Below are 17110 nucleotides of genomic sequence, written 5' to 3'. Positions count from 1 at the left end.
TCCTATTTTCATAAAGCTTCACTACAGATCATTAACAGTTGTATATTTATTAGGAAAAGATAAATAAACATTTAATACTCATTAGCTTTTGTTATTCATAATTTAAAAAATAAACATTAGAGCTTTAGGAAAGTTTGATTTCATGCCATATTTCCTTTATGCAACAGTACATGTTCAAAAGAAACATGAGAAGTCGTAATACACATGAAGTATTGTTACTCAGATACAACTTAGAATTGCAGTTATTCCTTCATTTTCAGAAAGCTTTGGAACTAGCACTTTAGAAATGCAGCCAATCTATAAAATCTGCATATTATTGGGTTATGATGATCAGTGCAAGCAAATTAATTGTCTTAGTAAAAAGAAAGTTAAGAAGAATATAGGAAATACAATACAGAGAAGCTAGACTAGTAATGGATTAATATTTTAAAGGAGTGGTAAACCTCACTATATAAATAGGGAAGAGAACAAGAATATTGTGGATTGTATTTCACATTAAATCTAAAATCCTGGATGCCAGGTAAAATGTGTTTTAAGGATCATGCTTGTTGCTTATCTAAAATTTTAGTTACCTTCAATAAAAGGATTTAAACTATAACTCACAATTACTGTCAAAATATAGTTTATTCCTCTCGGTGCTGAAGAGCAATGCCAAAACACTTCACCCAATCCACTAATAGCTAACACAAAAGTAAATGAATGATGAAACGTTCTCTCCTAGTCAGACTATAGAGTATGACACATCCTGTTACTCAAAATGTCATGTGTATCACAGCACACCACTTTAATTTGTGGCATGACTACACAAATAATACAAGGCAGCTTAATCTATAGAAAAGTATAATGTACTTGGGTGTGTACAAGAACGTAGAAGTTTAGAAATCACCTCAGGGTAGCTATTTTGTATAGGTACAATTAGCTTATAGTTAGTAAATGACAGGGCCTCGGAGTATTCCCAAAAAAACCTAAAATGGAAATAGTCTATGCTTTTTTCAAAAATAATCCACTGTAAAATTGTATTATTACATCAATTTTGTTTACTTTTAATATCAGAACTCGAGCACCTAGGTGTGCACAATTTCAAAAATGCTTTTGAAATTACTGCTCAGTAATGTCAAGGCTGTAGTTCAATTAACATGGCTAAAGGAAACAGAAGGCTCAAAATGGCATCCCTTATACCCTTTTTGATAAGAAATTCTACAAGTTTTTAAAATGTGATCTGATCTGCAACCAGATTAAAAACGTTTAAACTCAAGAAAAAAAAAATCAGGCTGTTGAGGACAACTTCTGAATAATGCAGTACATCACATCTTTTAAATGTCATCTAAGGTTGTATGGCACATTGCAGAATCTGTGGATTAACAGCTATGCCTGGGAATGGATAGGGTGACTTCCTCAGGTAAGACAGATACTTGATTTAAAAAAAAAGAATACTTCCCCCACTCCCCCCAAATAACAAAAGGACAGAATTCTAATACAATTTCTGAGATTCTTCTCTCTGGGCAAAACTAGTTATTACAGCATGGAACAAATATGCTGTGCGTAGAGGGGAACGCAAACTGTGGCAAAGAGGTAATGCCTACACATAACCACACCCTATTAGTTTATACCAATCATGAATATTGGCCTACATCTCTTAGTTCTATAATCATCCATACTCCCTTTAAAGCTTCTTACTGTATCTTTACACAGACACACACATTATAAAGACAAGGGGCAATTCCAGCATTTTCCTGTACAAAACAAAATGGTTAATACTTAACTCAGAAGAATTAAGTCAGCTTCTAATGAATTCCCACATTCAATTGTTGGAATTAATCATTTAAAGTACATTTTTTTAAATGAACCGGATCCTGCTGATCCAATCCCTACCTAGTCCCTACTCACCTTCCAACAAACACTTAACCCTATATGAAGGTCCGCTACCATGTCATAAGAAGGGGGTAGGCTTTAGTTATGGAAAAATGAGATAAATTTGTTTCGGGTGGGCAATGCATCATCAAACCACGCAGGTTACACACATAGAAGATTGTTTCTTCTTATCACATCCTAATCCTAATCTGATTTTTTAAAAAATAAATAAATAAAGAGGTCGTAATTCAAGGCTGGCGGTGAACTGTACTCACCACCTCGGATCGAAAGTATTTCCTTACATCTTATAGCAGGTACAATGGGAGGGCAAGTAGGCGGATGGGATTATTAAACCCCTCAATAGAAATGCCCTCTCTACATGATCAGGAACACGCTTCCGTCTCCCCCACCCCGCTACAAAGAGGTAATAAAAGCCAATCCTTAATTAAACCAATTTTTTCCTAGATCCCCGAAACAAGACAACCGCCTCCCTTTCCAATGTTCTCTTCCTTCCTTTAACTACAATTAAAAAAAAAAAAACATTTTTAGGGGTGGGAATGAATTCTCCCCCCGCCCCATTCCCAACCGCTGAAGCCCCATACGAGGAAGCCCATTCCTCCTCCCACTCCGTCACCCACCTTGCTCTTCACTTCCATAGTGGCGAGGCCGCGGCTTCCCCCGCTACTACCGCCTGCTCCACCTCGTTGGACCCGGTTCATGCCGCGCGGGAACTCGAAGGTCGGCTCGGCGGGGCGAAGCGAAGGAGGGGAGGGGGGAGAGCGGCTCGCAGCTCAGCCGCCTTCCACTAACGCCGCCTCCACCCGCCTGGCTCTGCGGAATAGCCGACGCGAGCTCGGCTGCCCGGGAGCTAAAGCAGAGCGTGCGTGCGTACGTGCGTGTGTGCGTGCGTCTGTCTGCCGGGCCGGGCTGCCTAGCGCTGGCACCTGCACCTCCAGGGAGGGGGAATCGGGATGGGGTAGGGGAGTGATAGTGTGAGCAAAGGCACGCATGCGCGCGCGCGCGCCATCCGCGGCACGGGATGGGGTGGGTGGGAACCGCCGCACCTGCGAGCCCTTACCGCGCCTGCGCGCTTGCTTCTGCAGGAGAAAGAGGAAAAAGAGGCGATACACCTGCTAAAGCAGTGCCACGGGGGCTGACTAATGCGCTTGCGCCTGCGGAAAGGTGAAATACCTGTTGGCCTGGATTCCAAAGAGGGATTAAAAGAGGGCGCATGCGCGTTTGGTTTACGCCGGAAACTATTAATTGGGGAAAAGAGATCGGGAAATTCTGTCCGCAGGTGGGGGCTGCAAGTGGAAGCGCAAGTTTCTGAACAAGGAGCCTTCTCTGTATAATTCCTCTTTTTGTGCGCCCTTCCTTGTTTTTTCTCCTGAAGGCCAGCAAGGAATACACGATTTTTCTCGTTAGTTTTATTCTCCAACAACTCCCTAGGAACTTCTTAGCAGAAGGAATGTCAGTCCAGAAGCCTTGATCCTAAGGAGGCCAATAGCCCGATCCTGCTCAGGGAGAGAAGACAGACAGGCTGGACATTAGGGTGCAGACTCCTGGATCTGGAACCCCTGTTGTGTGCAGCCGTGCAATAGTTGTTTATTTATAAATATATTTATTTATTTATTTATTTGTCGAACATTTACTAGATAACTGGTATAAGTATAAACATGGACATGAACAAAGGAAATCAGTACAAATAAATGGGGACAGTAGGACAGGGACAGTAGGCACACTGGTGCGCTTATGCACGCCCCCTTTTCAGACCTCTTAGGAATGGGGTGAGGTCCACTGTAGACAGTTTAAGGTTGAAGCTGTAGGGCTTTGAGGATGTAACAACGGAGTCAGAGCGTTCCAGGCATTGACCACTCTGTTGCTGAAGTCGTATTTTCTGCAATCGAGTTTGGACCAATTCACCTTGAGTTTGTATCAATTGTTTGCCCGTGTATTGAGGTTGAAGCTGAAGAAGCCATTGGCAGGTAGGACATTGTAGCAGACAATTTTGTGTACTTCACTTAGATCAGACCATAGTGGTGTAGTTCTAGGTTGTCCAAGCCCAAAATTTCAAGCATAAGGGATTCTGTTGTGAGCAGAGGAGTGGAGAACTCTTCTCATGAAATTCCTCTTGACCTGTTCGATTGTATTAATGTCCGATATACAGTGTGGATTCCAGGCAGATTAGCTGTATTCGAAAATTGGTCTGGCAAAGGTTTTGTATTCCTAGTTTGCAATACAATGTTACCGAAGAAGAAGCTTAGCCAAGGGTGATGTGTATATCCAGGTGAAAGATTTGCACAATCATAATGTGGCTTTTGCTTGAAAAAAGGATCCCAATCAACGCAAAAAATTATTTAGATATTGTGCTGGAACGAAGATAAGTTGTGCATTGTTTAGATACAAAGAAACAGAAATGCTGGGAGATCGTATAGAAGATTTAGAGAAGATTTATTTATAGTAGGATTGTGGAAAACCATCACTGGATACATTATGAATTATGGGGACAAATTACTTTCTGTTTGCTCATAGTAAAACATTTTCTTACAAACTGGGGGTGTTGTAAGAAGGTCTATGAATATCTGCATGCTAGGCATCATAGCTGGCAAGCATATAAGCTTTTGAGATTTCAAAGTGTGTGAATTAGGCAGGGCATTGCAGAAGGCATACAATGAAGAGATTAAAATGATATTAAAGTCCTAAAATTCATTAATTCCAGAATGGCTTTGAACTAAAATAGCTAACACCAAGATAATGTAATAATTAGGTTATATAGATTTTTATTCTATTGTATGGTTTAAAATTTTTCAGTTGTACCTAAAAATGATCAGGACCAGGAAAATTTTAAATGCCCACTAATCTAGAAATATCTTTTATATCTTAATTTTTTAATAATTTAATTCTTTAATAATAAACATTTTTATCTTATTGCATTAATATTCCTTTTGATTTGGAACCCTGTGTCTAGCTGTGCTTGATGATTATGCAATAGTACACTTTATTTTTAAAAAAAGCATTTTTCTGGGTAAAATATATTCATTTAACTAAGTGATAGGTATGAATCAATTACAGGGTTCAAGTAATCAATTACAGGGTCCATTATTTACCGTATATACTCGAGTATAGGCCGACCCGAATATAAGCCGAGGCACCTAATTTTACCACAAAAAACTGGAAAAGTTATTGACTCGAGTATAAGCCTAGGGTGGGAAATGCAGCAGCTACCGGTAAATTTCAAAAATAAAAATAGATACCAATAATGTTTTTGAATATTTATTTCAAAGAAAAACAGTAAACTAGCGGTGTATTCAATGAAATACTTCACTCACCTCATGATGCTGATGTCCCGCTGTGATGATGATGTCCCGTGCAGCCGCGGGAGCGATGTCCTGCCTCCTATGACACACGGCACAGTGATTCCTATCATTGGATCACTGTACCAGAGGAGGTGGGACATTGCTATGTGGCTGCTTGCCATAACAAGGAGGAGGTGGGACATCGTTGCAGAGCGGCAGGAGGGGGAGGAAGGGGAATCGTAAGACAGCCCTGCATTACATTAGAACGTGAGGAGGGGGGATGGTGCGGTGCGCGCTGCGCGGCAAACTGACACAGAGGGAGGGGAAACTCACAGGGGCACTGGGCCATTCACAAGTGTCACCCAGCGGCATGGCCCCGCCCCTTTTTCTCCTCCATTTCGGGCAAATTTTTCACTGACTCGAGTATAAGCCGAGGCGGCTTTTTTCAGCCCAAAAAGTGGGCTGAAAAACTAGGCTTATACTCGAGTATATACAGTAGCTTACATTCTACTGCAATGAATTATACCAGATTAAAGCTTTATTAAATGAAAATGAAGGACCTCCTTTCATGGACTCTTATGAAGTCATTGTAGTATGAATACATTCCAGCCTATTACATCAAGTGTATATAAGCTAATATATCTTATGAGCCTTTTAGCTTAGAAGCGCCTTGTTTATTTATACACCTTCCCTATGTGTGCGCACCCACACGCAAAGGCACATGTATAATTAAAATAATAAACAATCATAACTATAAATAGATCAGGCTACTTTGTATTCAGGATTATCATGCTAAAGTAATGCACTGAGTTTGATAGAATAAATGACAGAGAAACTAGATTTATCAAGGAATGTGTAAAATTGAATCTGGATATCATTGGCTATAAAACATACCCAGAAGTTTTAAGAGTAATAGATACTATTGGAGATATTGCAACATTCCTAGGTTTTTTTTTAATAAATTAATTTCAATAGCAGTTCTAGAATAGCTGGTTGGGTTTGAGTTCACTTATTTTCCTGAAAGGTGGCACAATAAACTTAAGGTGTTGAATCTAAACCAAAGAGCATCCTTAATGAATTTTGTCTCATTATCCAAACAAATACCAAAGTGACCCATTCCCATGATAACATTTCAGGGAAAGAGCTTTGATTCAGGCTAATATAAATGCCTTGTTCTGTGGAACGGGAAGGGTATTTACCATAACTGACATTGTAAAATTTGCTGGCATGTGATTCATGTAATTCTGTTTCACTGGGATAGCTAAAAGCCCAATCAAACTAGTCAGACTAGTTTGGGAAAGTGGGAAGTCACTATTATCTTCCTGCCTCTTCCCAGGGAGAAGAAAGAAATAAGTACACTCCAGCTCACACCATCCCTTTATTACAGTCCATCAAAATCCACAATCAATAATGATCACCAGTCTTGAACATGGCTATAACCCATTCTTTGGAACCACCAGAGGTCCAGAGCATTGGAAAATTGGAATAAATGGTATACATTGCAGTCCCTCTAGGTCAAACCATTGAATGCACAAAACATAATTATTCCCAGAATGTTAGGCTATTATATGATAGCTGTAAGATTTAGAGTGGCTCTCCAGCCAATGGTCCACTTCTTCACTGACAACAAGCACCACCTCCCAAGTGCCCACACTTTTTGAAATGTTAAGGGCTGGCAACCCAAGATCAGACACTCAAGTAGGAGAAAAAAACCCCAAGTCAGACAGACATGCCACTGAAGAAGTAACATAGGGGAGTGTTTTTGCTGTGATCAGTGCAGAACTGTTGAATCCTTATCAGCTGAGCAATGGTAATTTCTGCCCAGTAGTTTGAATTGCCAAACAGCTAATTGGTTGTGTGTTTTTGTTGCCACAGATCCATAATCTGATATGCTGATGGACCTGACAATCTTACCCAGAATCAGAGAAGAGTTGTCCAATAAGGCTTCTTGTCACATTGTCTGAGTGATCTCCCTTGCTAGTAACCTTTACTACTGATATGGCCATCAAGTCTTCCTACTAAATACCTTATTTAATACTTCTTCACCTCCCCAGGCCATCCAGAACATCTTTTTTTCAAACATTTGGTGCCATCTTGCTATATTCATTTATTTGAAATCTGGCATTTAAATTTGGGTTTCCCTTGAACTGTGGGATTTAAATTGGTCATAGCTAACTTAAAATTTATTTATTTCTGTAGATCTGCTGAAGTGTAATTAAATATGGTATTTAATTTTATGGTATTGCCAAATTTAATAAATAATAATTAAAAATAATGTTCCACAATTTATGCTATTAAAAAGGTACAATTTAAAAAAATATATCGTGCAGCTAAGGCCAAGCAAACATGTCAGATTATGGTCTTTGCTTCCTTTTAGTTTGGTCATTATGGTTTATTAACCCTGGTTGATGGTTTAACATGGTGAGTGAGTACAGCCACATCTGCAGAGATAAGAATTACCCCTCTAATAGAGAATGTAGACTTAATGGCTAACAGATTTACTTCAGCATAATTTTGGGGCGTGAAGACCACTTTCTTAAAAGCAAGAAGAAAGGAACATGGTAATTTTATGTTGGCTTGCAAAATAATCTCTAGGTTAGAAGTACTGTTGCATAGAATAGAGTAAATGTGTTTGGGGTAAAATTGAACTTTGGCTGTACTTGTATACATGTGCCCAGACTGACTAGTACTGTTACTATAGCTTCCTGTTAGCAAAGGATATTGCAAATGGCATAACTATGAGTAAAGTTGGCAAGCCAGTCTTGTTAAAAAGCATTATATGAAAGCCTTAATTGACCAAAACCATAATGATGAGTGGAGGTCTATAGTCATGAAACTATCAGTTGATGGACCATGGCTAATGGAGATTGCAACATGACATACAAAAGGAATAAATGTTTAAGTAGGTGCAATGAATTGTGTAGTTAAAATTCTTTTTCACATGGCCAAATGTGTGTACCATTGTCACTTGTCTTTTGTGAAGTAAACAAATTAATTTCTGGAGGGATGGAATAAAATATTTACTCAACATTGTTGGGTAACATTAGAAATTATGCCTTAAAGAAAGAACTGTGATTGTTTGCATTCAGACTTGGGACCAAGTTGCTTTATAGAATTCAAAATGATCTATTTTTGAGTATACCTGAATTTAAATGCATTTAGGAAATAAATTTCATAATAAATAATCATTTGCATTTAGGATTCTGTATGTATAGGAGACGTAGAGTTCAAAATATTTCAGATCAATTGCTTTGTGATTATCCATTTCAGGATTCTTGTTTTGTGGAAATCACCTGCTGTCTTTAAATGTTGGTTACTTAAGAAAAAAGGGACTAAATTTTTAATTTCATTCATTTTCAGACTTCCAGAATGTATAAGAAAAGACACAGTTTCAGATTCTCTCTCCCCACCCCCCACCCCCCATTTCTACTACAAAATTACACTGTAATATGAAGAATGTCACAAGTTTCTGGGAAGGTTTTGTCCAGCTTCTAAACTGGACAAAGCTAAACTAAGTTGTCAAGCTCTGAGTGATTAAACCAATCCTACATGTGTAGTTTTATTACTACAGGTTTATTAGGTTTCTACGAAGGAAGCTGAATTCTCCTCTTAACATTCCTGAAATGGTTGGAGTTTCTGATAAAAGGGTGTGTCCAGAAGCTTTCTTGAAGTCAGCAAGGTACAGTCATTATGTGGAATGGGTGGATCCAAACTGGTGAAAAAGTATTTATCATACCATTCGATTACATCACAACAATGAGGGAAAGGCAGAGGAAAAAGACAAACCTCTTAGTTTCATATAGAAGTGAAACGGACCAGACTTCTGATCCTAGAAAGACACAGGCTTAGATAGTGATTACAGCCCAAGCTGGTGTGGGGGGGGGGATTCGTGAGTCAGACTTAACACAGATTTTTTTTTCCACTGCCCCCAAAGAAAGGAATGTTTTCATGGAGCTGTTCAGACTCAGATGCGGAGGTTTCTTTTTCTTTAATCCTAGTGCCAAAACTTAACATGGTCAGCCTTTAAATCAGTTTGAAGTATTAAAAAGGTGTTCAGATATTTTTGTAAAAAAAAAGGAAGCTGTATTTTTCTGTTGTTGGAAGTTAAAACCTATGCCTATCCTAGAGAAATGAAATATTTTAGGAAATATTAAAAAGGAAGAATATTTTCCCTAAAAAGAGAAGTAGAAACTCAAGAGAGGCAGAAACTCAGCCGCCCCTATCTTTGTCAATGGGCCATTAAAAGGCCTGAGCCAGTATATAAAGATCTCCCCTTCAGCTCCAGGGTGATGGGATTAAGGCATGATAGTATTAACCCTTTACCCACCTCCCCACGGGGCACCTTGGAAGAAGCAATGCTCAACCAAACTTGGACTCAAAATGCAGCCTACAGAATTGCCCTTGCATGGTCCCATGGGAATCTGCCAATCAATCAGAATTCAACAGTGGTGGGTTGCAGGTGGAACACTCCGGTACGGGCTGGAGTACCGGGTACCGTTCTGGTACGGTGCTCCGGAGGGCCCATCCACGCTCCTTACCTGTTTTTAAAGTCTTTGGCGCTTCCACGCATGCACATGTCACGTACAGCACCTGCGCAACGCTCCACCGAGCAGCTGGAGCATCATGGAGGCTTGCCAAGGTGTCGCTGGACGGTAAATGCATGCGTGCGCTGTGCGCATCCATGTGGATGCCGCCGGGCCTGTTCCAACCGTACCGGTTGGAACGGGATCCAGAACCCACTACTGGAATACAAGCTCAATATCAAAGGCCAGAGAGGGCATAAAATCAGAGACTTTCAGCATCTCGGCCTTTTTTCTTCTTCACCCAATATCTTGAAGCATGTGATCCCCCTTTTCTGTTCAGGAGCTTAAGCCATGTGATCCTGTCCACCATTAAACCATCTTTCCAAGCAGCCTCCATGTTTCTAGTGTCTTTTTCCCCACTTGGAACTGAACCCAGATGGACATTTCTTCCAACACTGTTTTTCATAAAACAAGCATTTGTGAAAGGAGATTATAGTCCTTTGCCAGTTGCTTAGAGAACCTGCTTTTGATTAGACATACATAGAGCTAAATACTAAATATCAAACACATGTTAATTCTTTTTTACAGCATTCTCTTAGATCTGCTTACCCAGACATCATCCTTATTAAGTCTGGTCGAAATATTTCCATGTAAATCTGAATAATAACTTAAAAAATATTTGTGTAGCTGTCAAGGAAATCTTGGGTGAAATCTTGAAATGCTAACATATGGCACGTCACACTTTGATTTGCCCTCCTGACTGAATCTAATACATGGTGGTAATAACAAAATAACGAAGTTGGACCTTGGAGGTCTTCTAGTCCAACTCCCTGCTCAGGCAGGAAACCCTATGCCATTTCAACGAAGCTAATGCACCAATTCTAGATGTGCTCTGGATAAGCTACAACATTTGAAAGTTGGCTTTGTTGTACTTAAAACAACTTTACTCCTTATACTGTCTTTAAAGCTTGATTCTTTCATACATTCTTCTTACTTATTACTGCTAGAGTCCAATGCTATGAGAACAGCTCTGCCTTATATTGCTGCAGACTTAAAACCTGGCTAGACTTTTAGATTATATTTTTTTTAAAATTCTGCCAAAAATCCAATCCTCTTCAGATCGTAATTTTTAAAAGATCAGCTCCTTCCATCAGTCTAGTCCAGTGATGGGCAACCTTTTTGGCGTGGTGTGTCAAAAATCGGCAAAAAATCGAGCATAACTCGCGTTGTGTGTCACTTCGACAAAAACATAATTTTGCGCAATTTATAGTTTAAACTACAAAAATATATAATTGCAATATAATTGTATTTAATAAACCAAAAACAAATTATTTAACATAGCTGCTTAGTAACTTCTTTGTTCATCAGTCGATTTCGTATGTTGCCCTTGATATTATTATCAGTATCACTTACCAACGGTCCTGCTTAGCAACCAAAATGTTGGCTCAGAAACTCTGGCATTGAAGCGTGCAAGTCTTAAAGCTGTCAAGTTACAAGAACCTTGCACCCCTAACCCTTTAGGAAAAAAACCCCAGGGGTCTTCAAACCTGGCAGCTTTAAGCCTTGTGGACTTCAACTCTTCAACTAAAAGAGAGACTGATAAATATTAAAAAAAATAAAACCAAAAAGCAGCTACTGCAGTGGCTTAGAATTTTACTCAATTACTGTTGAGCCCATGGAAAGTTCTGCAGCCCCAGGAGCAAAGGAAGGGGGACGGAGAGAGAGAGATTGGCTGTTTGGGGTGCTTGAAACCACCTGGCCCTCCCCAAAGGAAACCCTCATTTGCAGGATGAGCCTCGACTGGCTCTGCCCAGCGGGGTTACCCCAAGCGCCATTGGGCAGCGACGGATGCTTATCTTTTTCCTTCGGCTGCTTCAGCTGGGACTTCAGACACCCCAAGGGAGGGACTTTATCGGGCCTCCCCCTCCCCACCCTTTGAATGAAGGTGTGATATGGCTCCTCCATCCCTGCTCTTTAACCCAGCCAGAATTACAGGAGGGCTGCCCCCGTTCTGCTTTCCGGGGTGGATCTTAGCCAAGGGACACCAAGACCCCAGAATGGGTGGGGGGTGGGGGAAGAGCTTCTTGACGGAGGCCACGATCGACTTTTGGAAGTTGTGTTTTCGTAAAATAAGATTAACCTTTGGATGTGTTTGTTCCACTCAGCCAGCGGCGTTTTCTCCCACTTAATCCCGGCGGATCCTGATATCTGAGCTGGAAAACTGCAACCCCCCGGAAATGATGACGCCCCGCTGAGTAGCTGGGACTTGCAGAAAAAGGCTGCAGAGAGAGAAGCGTTCGATCCGTAATCCGTCTGTGGGGGGCGCTGGGGACAGGCCGGGCCCCTTCTTCCCACCTCTATCCCCCCCCCCACTCTTGAGGGACAAGCCCTTTCCCCTGTCCCAACGGTGGAATTTGAGGCTACCTCTGTTTTCCCTCTCCCTCCCTCAGTTGTGCAGCAGCGGCAGCGGCAGCTCTCAGCCTGGGCGGCAGCGTCACGCAGGCTGTGGAAGGAGGAGGAGGAGGAGGAGGAGGAGGGAACCAACCAAAGAGAGGCTTTTACCGAGTCTGCGCCCCACAGCCAGGACCGTCCTGGCGCCTCAAGCTGCGTTTCTTCCTGCAAAGCCCTTCTGGCGTCAAGCGGAACTCTCGGGTTGCCCGAAGGGCTTTGCAGGAAGAAACGCGGCTTGAGGCGCAAGGACGATCCTGGCTGTGGGGCGCAGACCCGGTAAAAGCCTCTCTTTGGTTGGTTCCCTCCTCCTCCTCCTCCTCCTCCTCCTCCTTCCACAGCCTGCGTGACGCTGCCGCCCAGGCTGAGAGCTGCCGCTGAAACAAGTTTGGGGAGCATGTGCGTGTCACCCGAAATGGCTACGCGTGTCAGCACTGACACGCGTGTCATAGGTTCGCCATCACTGGTCTAGTCCTATGTAGTATTTCCAGTTTTAAAATCAGAGGAATTTTTTTATACCTTCTTTTTTCAAAGCCACAGAAGTTTAGACATTGTTTACTATCTGTGGAAGTGAACCTTGGGTATAAAAGTTAGCTTTGGTACATGTAGTGATTATTGAATATATATTTTAATAAAACAACTGATATCCTTGGAAAGCTCTTCCAATGGAAAACAACATTAAATTTTCATGAAACCAGGAAACTTTCTAATTTTAATTGTGCCACTAAGGGACTTGGTAATTGTGATTTAAATTTAACTTACATTCCATTTTATTTCATTAAAAAAATAATGCTAGTGTGGGCTCCAGAACAAGTACATGTTTTGAGAATATCTGAGGGCTGAAGCATAGCTAAAACTAAAAGAATTTGCTTCCCCTCCCCCTTGTGGATCAGTTTTATTGACTTGTTTTAATACTTCCTGCTGTTTATAGTTTGGTATTTATTTGGATTGTCTGTGATTGGGGTGACATGATAGCACTGTTCCAAAATCTAAGGGGCTGCCACAAAGAAGAGGGGTTCAGCCTGTTCTCCAAAGCATCTGAAGGCAGAAAAAGAAGCAATGGATTGAAACTAAGACACAACCAACCTAGACCCAAGAATAAATTTCCTGATAATCAAAATGATCAGAGGAATGAGTTGTAGGTGCTCCAACACTGGAGGCTTTTAAGAAGAGATTGGACAACTACTTGTTTGAAATGGTAGAGGGTTACTAGAAGATCTCCAAGGTCCCTTCCAACTCTGTTATTCTGTCTCTGTGTATTTTGTAACAGTGGAGGGTTTTTTCGAGAACAGAGTATAAATGATTTTATAAATGAACATATTTATAAGTGGGGTGTCTATGTTCTAAGACAGTGGGCATTTAAATATAATGTTTAACTTGATGTAAAATATATAATGGGTAGATGAAGCACTGGATCAATTATTTTATTAAACAATACTGCCTCATAAAAATAATAGTCCTATTTATAGTTCAATCTTTGGGTGTGTGCATGTGTCATAATCTATCAGATGACGTGGGTGCAATTGCCATTAAAATGTTGAAATCCAACCTCCTCTATTATTAGCTAAAGAAAGGTCTATCAAACCAAAGTTGATATTTGTAAATGCTCCGGTACTGAGGAAATGTATAAAATGAGGAAATAGCTTTAGTTTCTTTTCTCTGATGCACCTGCATAGAAGAAGGGAAAATGTATATCATTTGTTTGCATGATACAATGAATTATAATCAGGCAACTGCTTTTGGAGGACATGGTGGCTCAGTGGCTAAGATGCTGAGCTTGTCGATCAGAAAGTTGGGCAGTTTGAATCCCTAGAGCCACCTAACGGAGTGAGCGCGCGTTACTTGTCCCAGCTTCTGCCAACCTAGCAGTTCGAAAACAAGTAAAGTAGAAAAATAGGAACCACCTTTGGTGGGAAGGTAAGAGCGTTCCGTGTGCCTTCAGCATTTATGACCATGGAGATGTCTTCAGACAGCACTGGCTCTTCAGCTTTGAAATGTAGATGAGTATCACCCCCTAGAGTCAAGAACAACTAGCACACCTGTGCAATGGAAACCTTTACCTTTACCTTAACCACTTTTGAACCTGCTAAATTGTGAGAACCCAGGACTTGTAGTTCGGTTAACGTTCTCTGTATTGTATAAGTCGAATGAAAACAGGTTTGTTAATTGGGTTTCTTTAATATTATTTCTGCAAACAAGTACAATTTTGAATGATCACTCCTATGCATTTATTGAAGAGTATGTTTAATTATATTTCTTGCTATTCCCTTGGGAAAAACACAGATTGAAAATCCTCCCCTCCCTTGTTTTATATCAGCCTCATGACTCAATTTTGCCAGAAAATCCTATTTCTTAATTTCACAGTTCTTTAGCCAATTTCACAGTGCAAATAGAAAGCTTCTCAACTCGATTTCCCCTTTTTGTAAGGAAACTTTGTGGCATATGGAAATTGTGTCCGTCCATCCCCCCCCCCCAAAAAAAATCATCTTAAAATCACACAGAAAAAAATGAAGAGTTCCTGAGGAAAAATAGCATGAGAAGAATGAGCTGAAATACTATACATGTTGTATGCCATGTAAAAGAGGTAATTGTTTAAATCTGCCTCCTGTCTACCTGTTCCATTTTTTAAAATTGATTTAGTGTTTCTCAACTTTGATATCTTTGAGATGTGTGGACTTCAACTCCCAGAGTTCCTCAGCCAGCATGCTTTCTGGGGAATTCTGGGTTGAAGTCCATCATCTTAAAATTGCCAAGGTTGAGGTCTAGACGTTAAAAGTACAGAGATCCATAGGTTCAACAGAGGATCTGCTCTAAGTCTCTGCATATTTATTGTCTCAGCCCTGCCTTTCTGTATCCACTATACTCAGCTGGTAAGCTTTGTGTTGCCACAGTTCCTGCTTTCCTAGGTAACCCAACAATCAGATGGTTCATAGCAATGAAATTGTGGCTGAAAACTGATCCATTGACATGTACAAGGGTTAAAAAAAATAGCAATGTCAGCACTAAAATTCAGAAAGCTGATATGGGAGAACTGACCTCAGGTGCAAATGCTGACTGCAAGTGTGCATAATCTAAGTGCTAATTGGAACCGTGATCTCACGTTAATAATCCAGAAAAAAAATGCAAATAGGAAATGGGATGGCGAATAGATAATCATGGGGTTTCATTAACCTGGAGATTCATTCACCCTCAACTCTTGGCATTCAAGAAGCTTCTACTGAAGGTCAATCCCTAACTAGTGAGGTTGTGCTGAGAAATATTATGGTACAGGGTATGTAAAATAATTGATAAATAAACAATTTTGAATACTTTTTTGGGAAGGTGTTAAAAAGGCCTTTAAGAATTAAGGCGAAGTGAAGACTTTCACAAATGCAATGATCATTCCAGTATCCTAGTCACCAAAGAGGAAATGCTCCGCTCTTAAAAGAATGTGGAAAAGTTGTATTGTTTAATTGGGGGTCCCTGTGGTGGCTCAGTGGCTAAGATGCTGAGCTTCTCCATCAGAAAGTTGGCAGTTCAGTGGTTCGGAATAGAAAAAATAAGAACCACCTTTGATGGGAAGGTACAGTGTTCTGTGTGCCTTTGGCATTTAGTCATGCCAGCCACATGACCACGGAGACATTTTCGGACAGTGCTAGCTCTTCGGCTTTGAAATGGAGATGAGCACCGCCCCCCAGAGTTGTCAACGACTAGCACATATGTGCGAGGGGAACCTTTACCTTTACCTATGTTTTATAAATATTTATTTAATGGTGCATAATAGCTGGAAGTTTGAGAAACACTCCACTAAGCCATAATTGTATTTATTTAGTTTAATGTGTTATTCTACTAGATTGATTCATTCATTATGATTTATTATGCATTATGCCCTAATGGTGCAATGGTTAAAGTACAGTATTGCAGGCAAACTCTGACCATAGTCAGGAGTTTGATCCTGACAGGGTTCAAAGTCGACTCAGCCTTCCAACCTTCTAAGGTCAGCAAAATGAGGACCCATGTTGTTGGGGAAACTATGCAAACAATGCTTCTATATTGTAAACCTCCTAGACTCTAGAGAGTGCTGTAAGGTACCATGGGGTGGTGTATAAGCTTAAATGCTGTGCTATTCAACAAATCATAAACAAAATTATAATTTAATCTGTTTTAGAAACTCGCTTGTGGTATTTTGAACTCAAGCAGTGTTCCAATATCTCAGGGGTTGCCACAAAGAAGAGGGAGTCAAACTATACTCCAAAGCATCTGAGGGAGAAACTAATCAAGGAGAGAAGCAACTTAGAACTGACAGTTAGAATAATTAATCAGTGGAACAACTTGCCTCCAGAGGTTGTGAATGTTCCAACACTGGAAGTTTTTAGGAAAATGTTGCATAACCATTTGTCTGAAATGGTGTAGAGTTTCCTGCCTAAGCAGGGGGTTAGACTAGAAGACCTCCCAGGTCCCTTCTAACTCTGCTATTCTATTCTATTCTATTCTATTCTATTCTACTCTACTCTACTCTACTCTACTCTACTCTACTCTACTCTACTCTACTCCACTCCACTCCACTCCACTCCACTCCACTCCACTCCACTCCACTCCACTCCACTCCACTCCATTCCATTCCATTCTACTTCACAGCATTGACTAAAATTGCTACTGTGGTTTCCCTATGAGGGATATATACAAATGCCTCAATAATTTCTGGAAAAGCAAAGGCAAATACAGTAAAAGTTAATTGTATTTGGAATTATTGACCATGTATTAAACTTGTTTGAAGAAAAGTGGTGTTTTGCTGTGCAAACTCAGCCTTTATCGCCCTTGAATGGCAACTAAATTATATTCTTTGCTGAGGGAAGTGTTCCAAACTTTCTTTTGTGTCCCATGAATATATATACCCTAACAGCTGTTCCAGTTCCAACAGCAATTTCCTTAATGCTTTAATGTTTATATTTCCTTTGGTCATGGAAGAGCAAATACTGATACTGCCCTGGGTTCATTTAGAATTTTCCCAGA

At 40.5% G+C, this 17110-nt stretch overlaps 1 protein-coding gene and 1 long non-coding RNA gene across 2 annotated transcripts in view; one reads left to right on the top strand and one right to left on the bottom strand.

Annotated features, from left to right (window-relative positions):
* PARD6B (par-6 family cell polarity regulator beta) overlaps positions 1-2835 on the bottom strand; it is a 25473-nt gene extending 22638 nt beyond the window's left edge. Inside the window, exon 1 of the mRNA XM_032218092.1 lies at positions 2490-2835. Within this exon, the coding sequence (XP_032073983.1) occupies positions 2490-2570 (81 nt within the window). The 5' untranslated portion in view covers positions 2571-2835. The remainder of the gene's footprint in view (positions 1-2489) is intronic.
* Positions 2510-17110, top strand: part of LOC116509120 — a 26717-nt gene continuing 12116 nt past the window's right edge. Inside the window, exon 1 of the long non-coding RNA XR_004255466.1 lies at positions 2510-2589. This is a non-coding gene — a long non-coding RNA (uncharacterized LOC116509120). The remainder of the gene's footprint in view (positions 2590-17110) is intronic.

The sequence above is a fragment of the Thamnophis elegans genome, chromosome 5, assembly GCF_009769535.1.
Source record: "Thamnophis elegans isolate rThaEle1 chromosome 5, rThaEle1.pri, whole genome shotgun sequence".
In the NCBI taxonomy this organism is placed as follows: Eukaryota; Metazoa; Chordata; class Lepidosauria; order Squamata; family Colubridae; genus Thamnophis; species Thamnophis elegans.
Note: the sequence above shows the minus strand (reverse complement) of the source record. Positions and strands in the feature narration are given on the sequence as shown.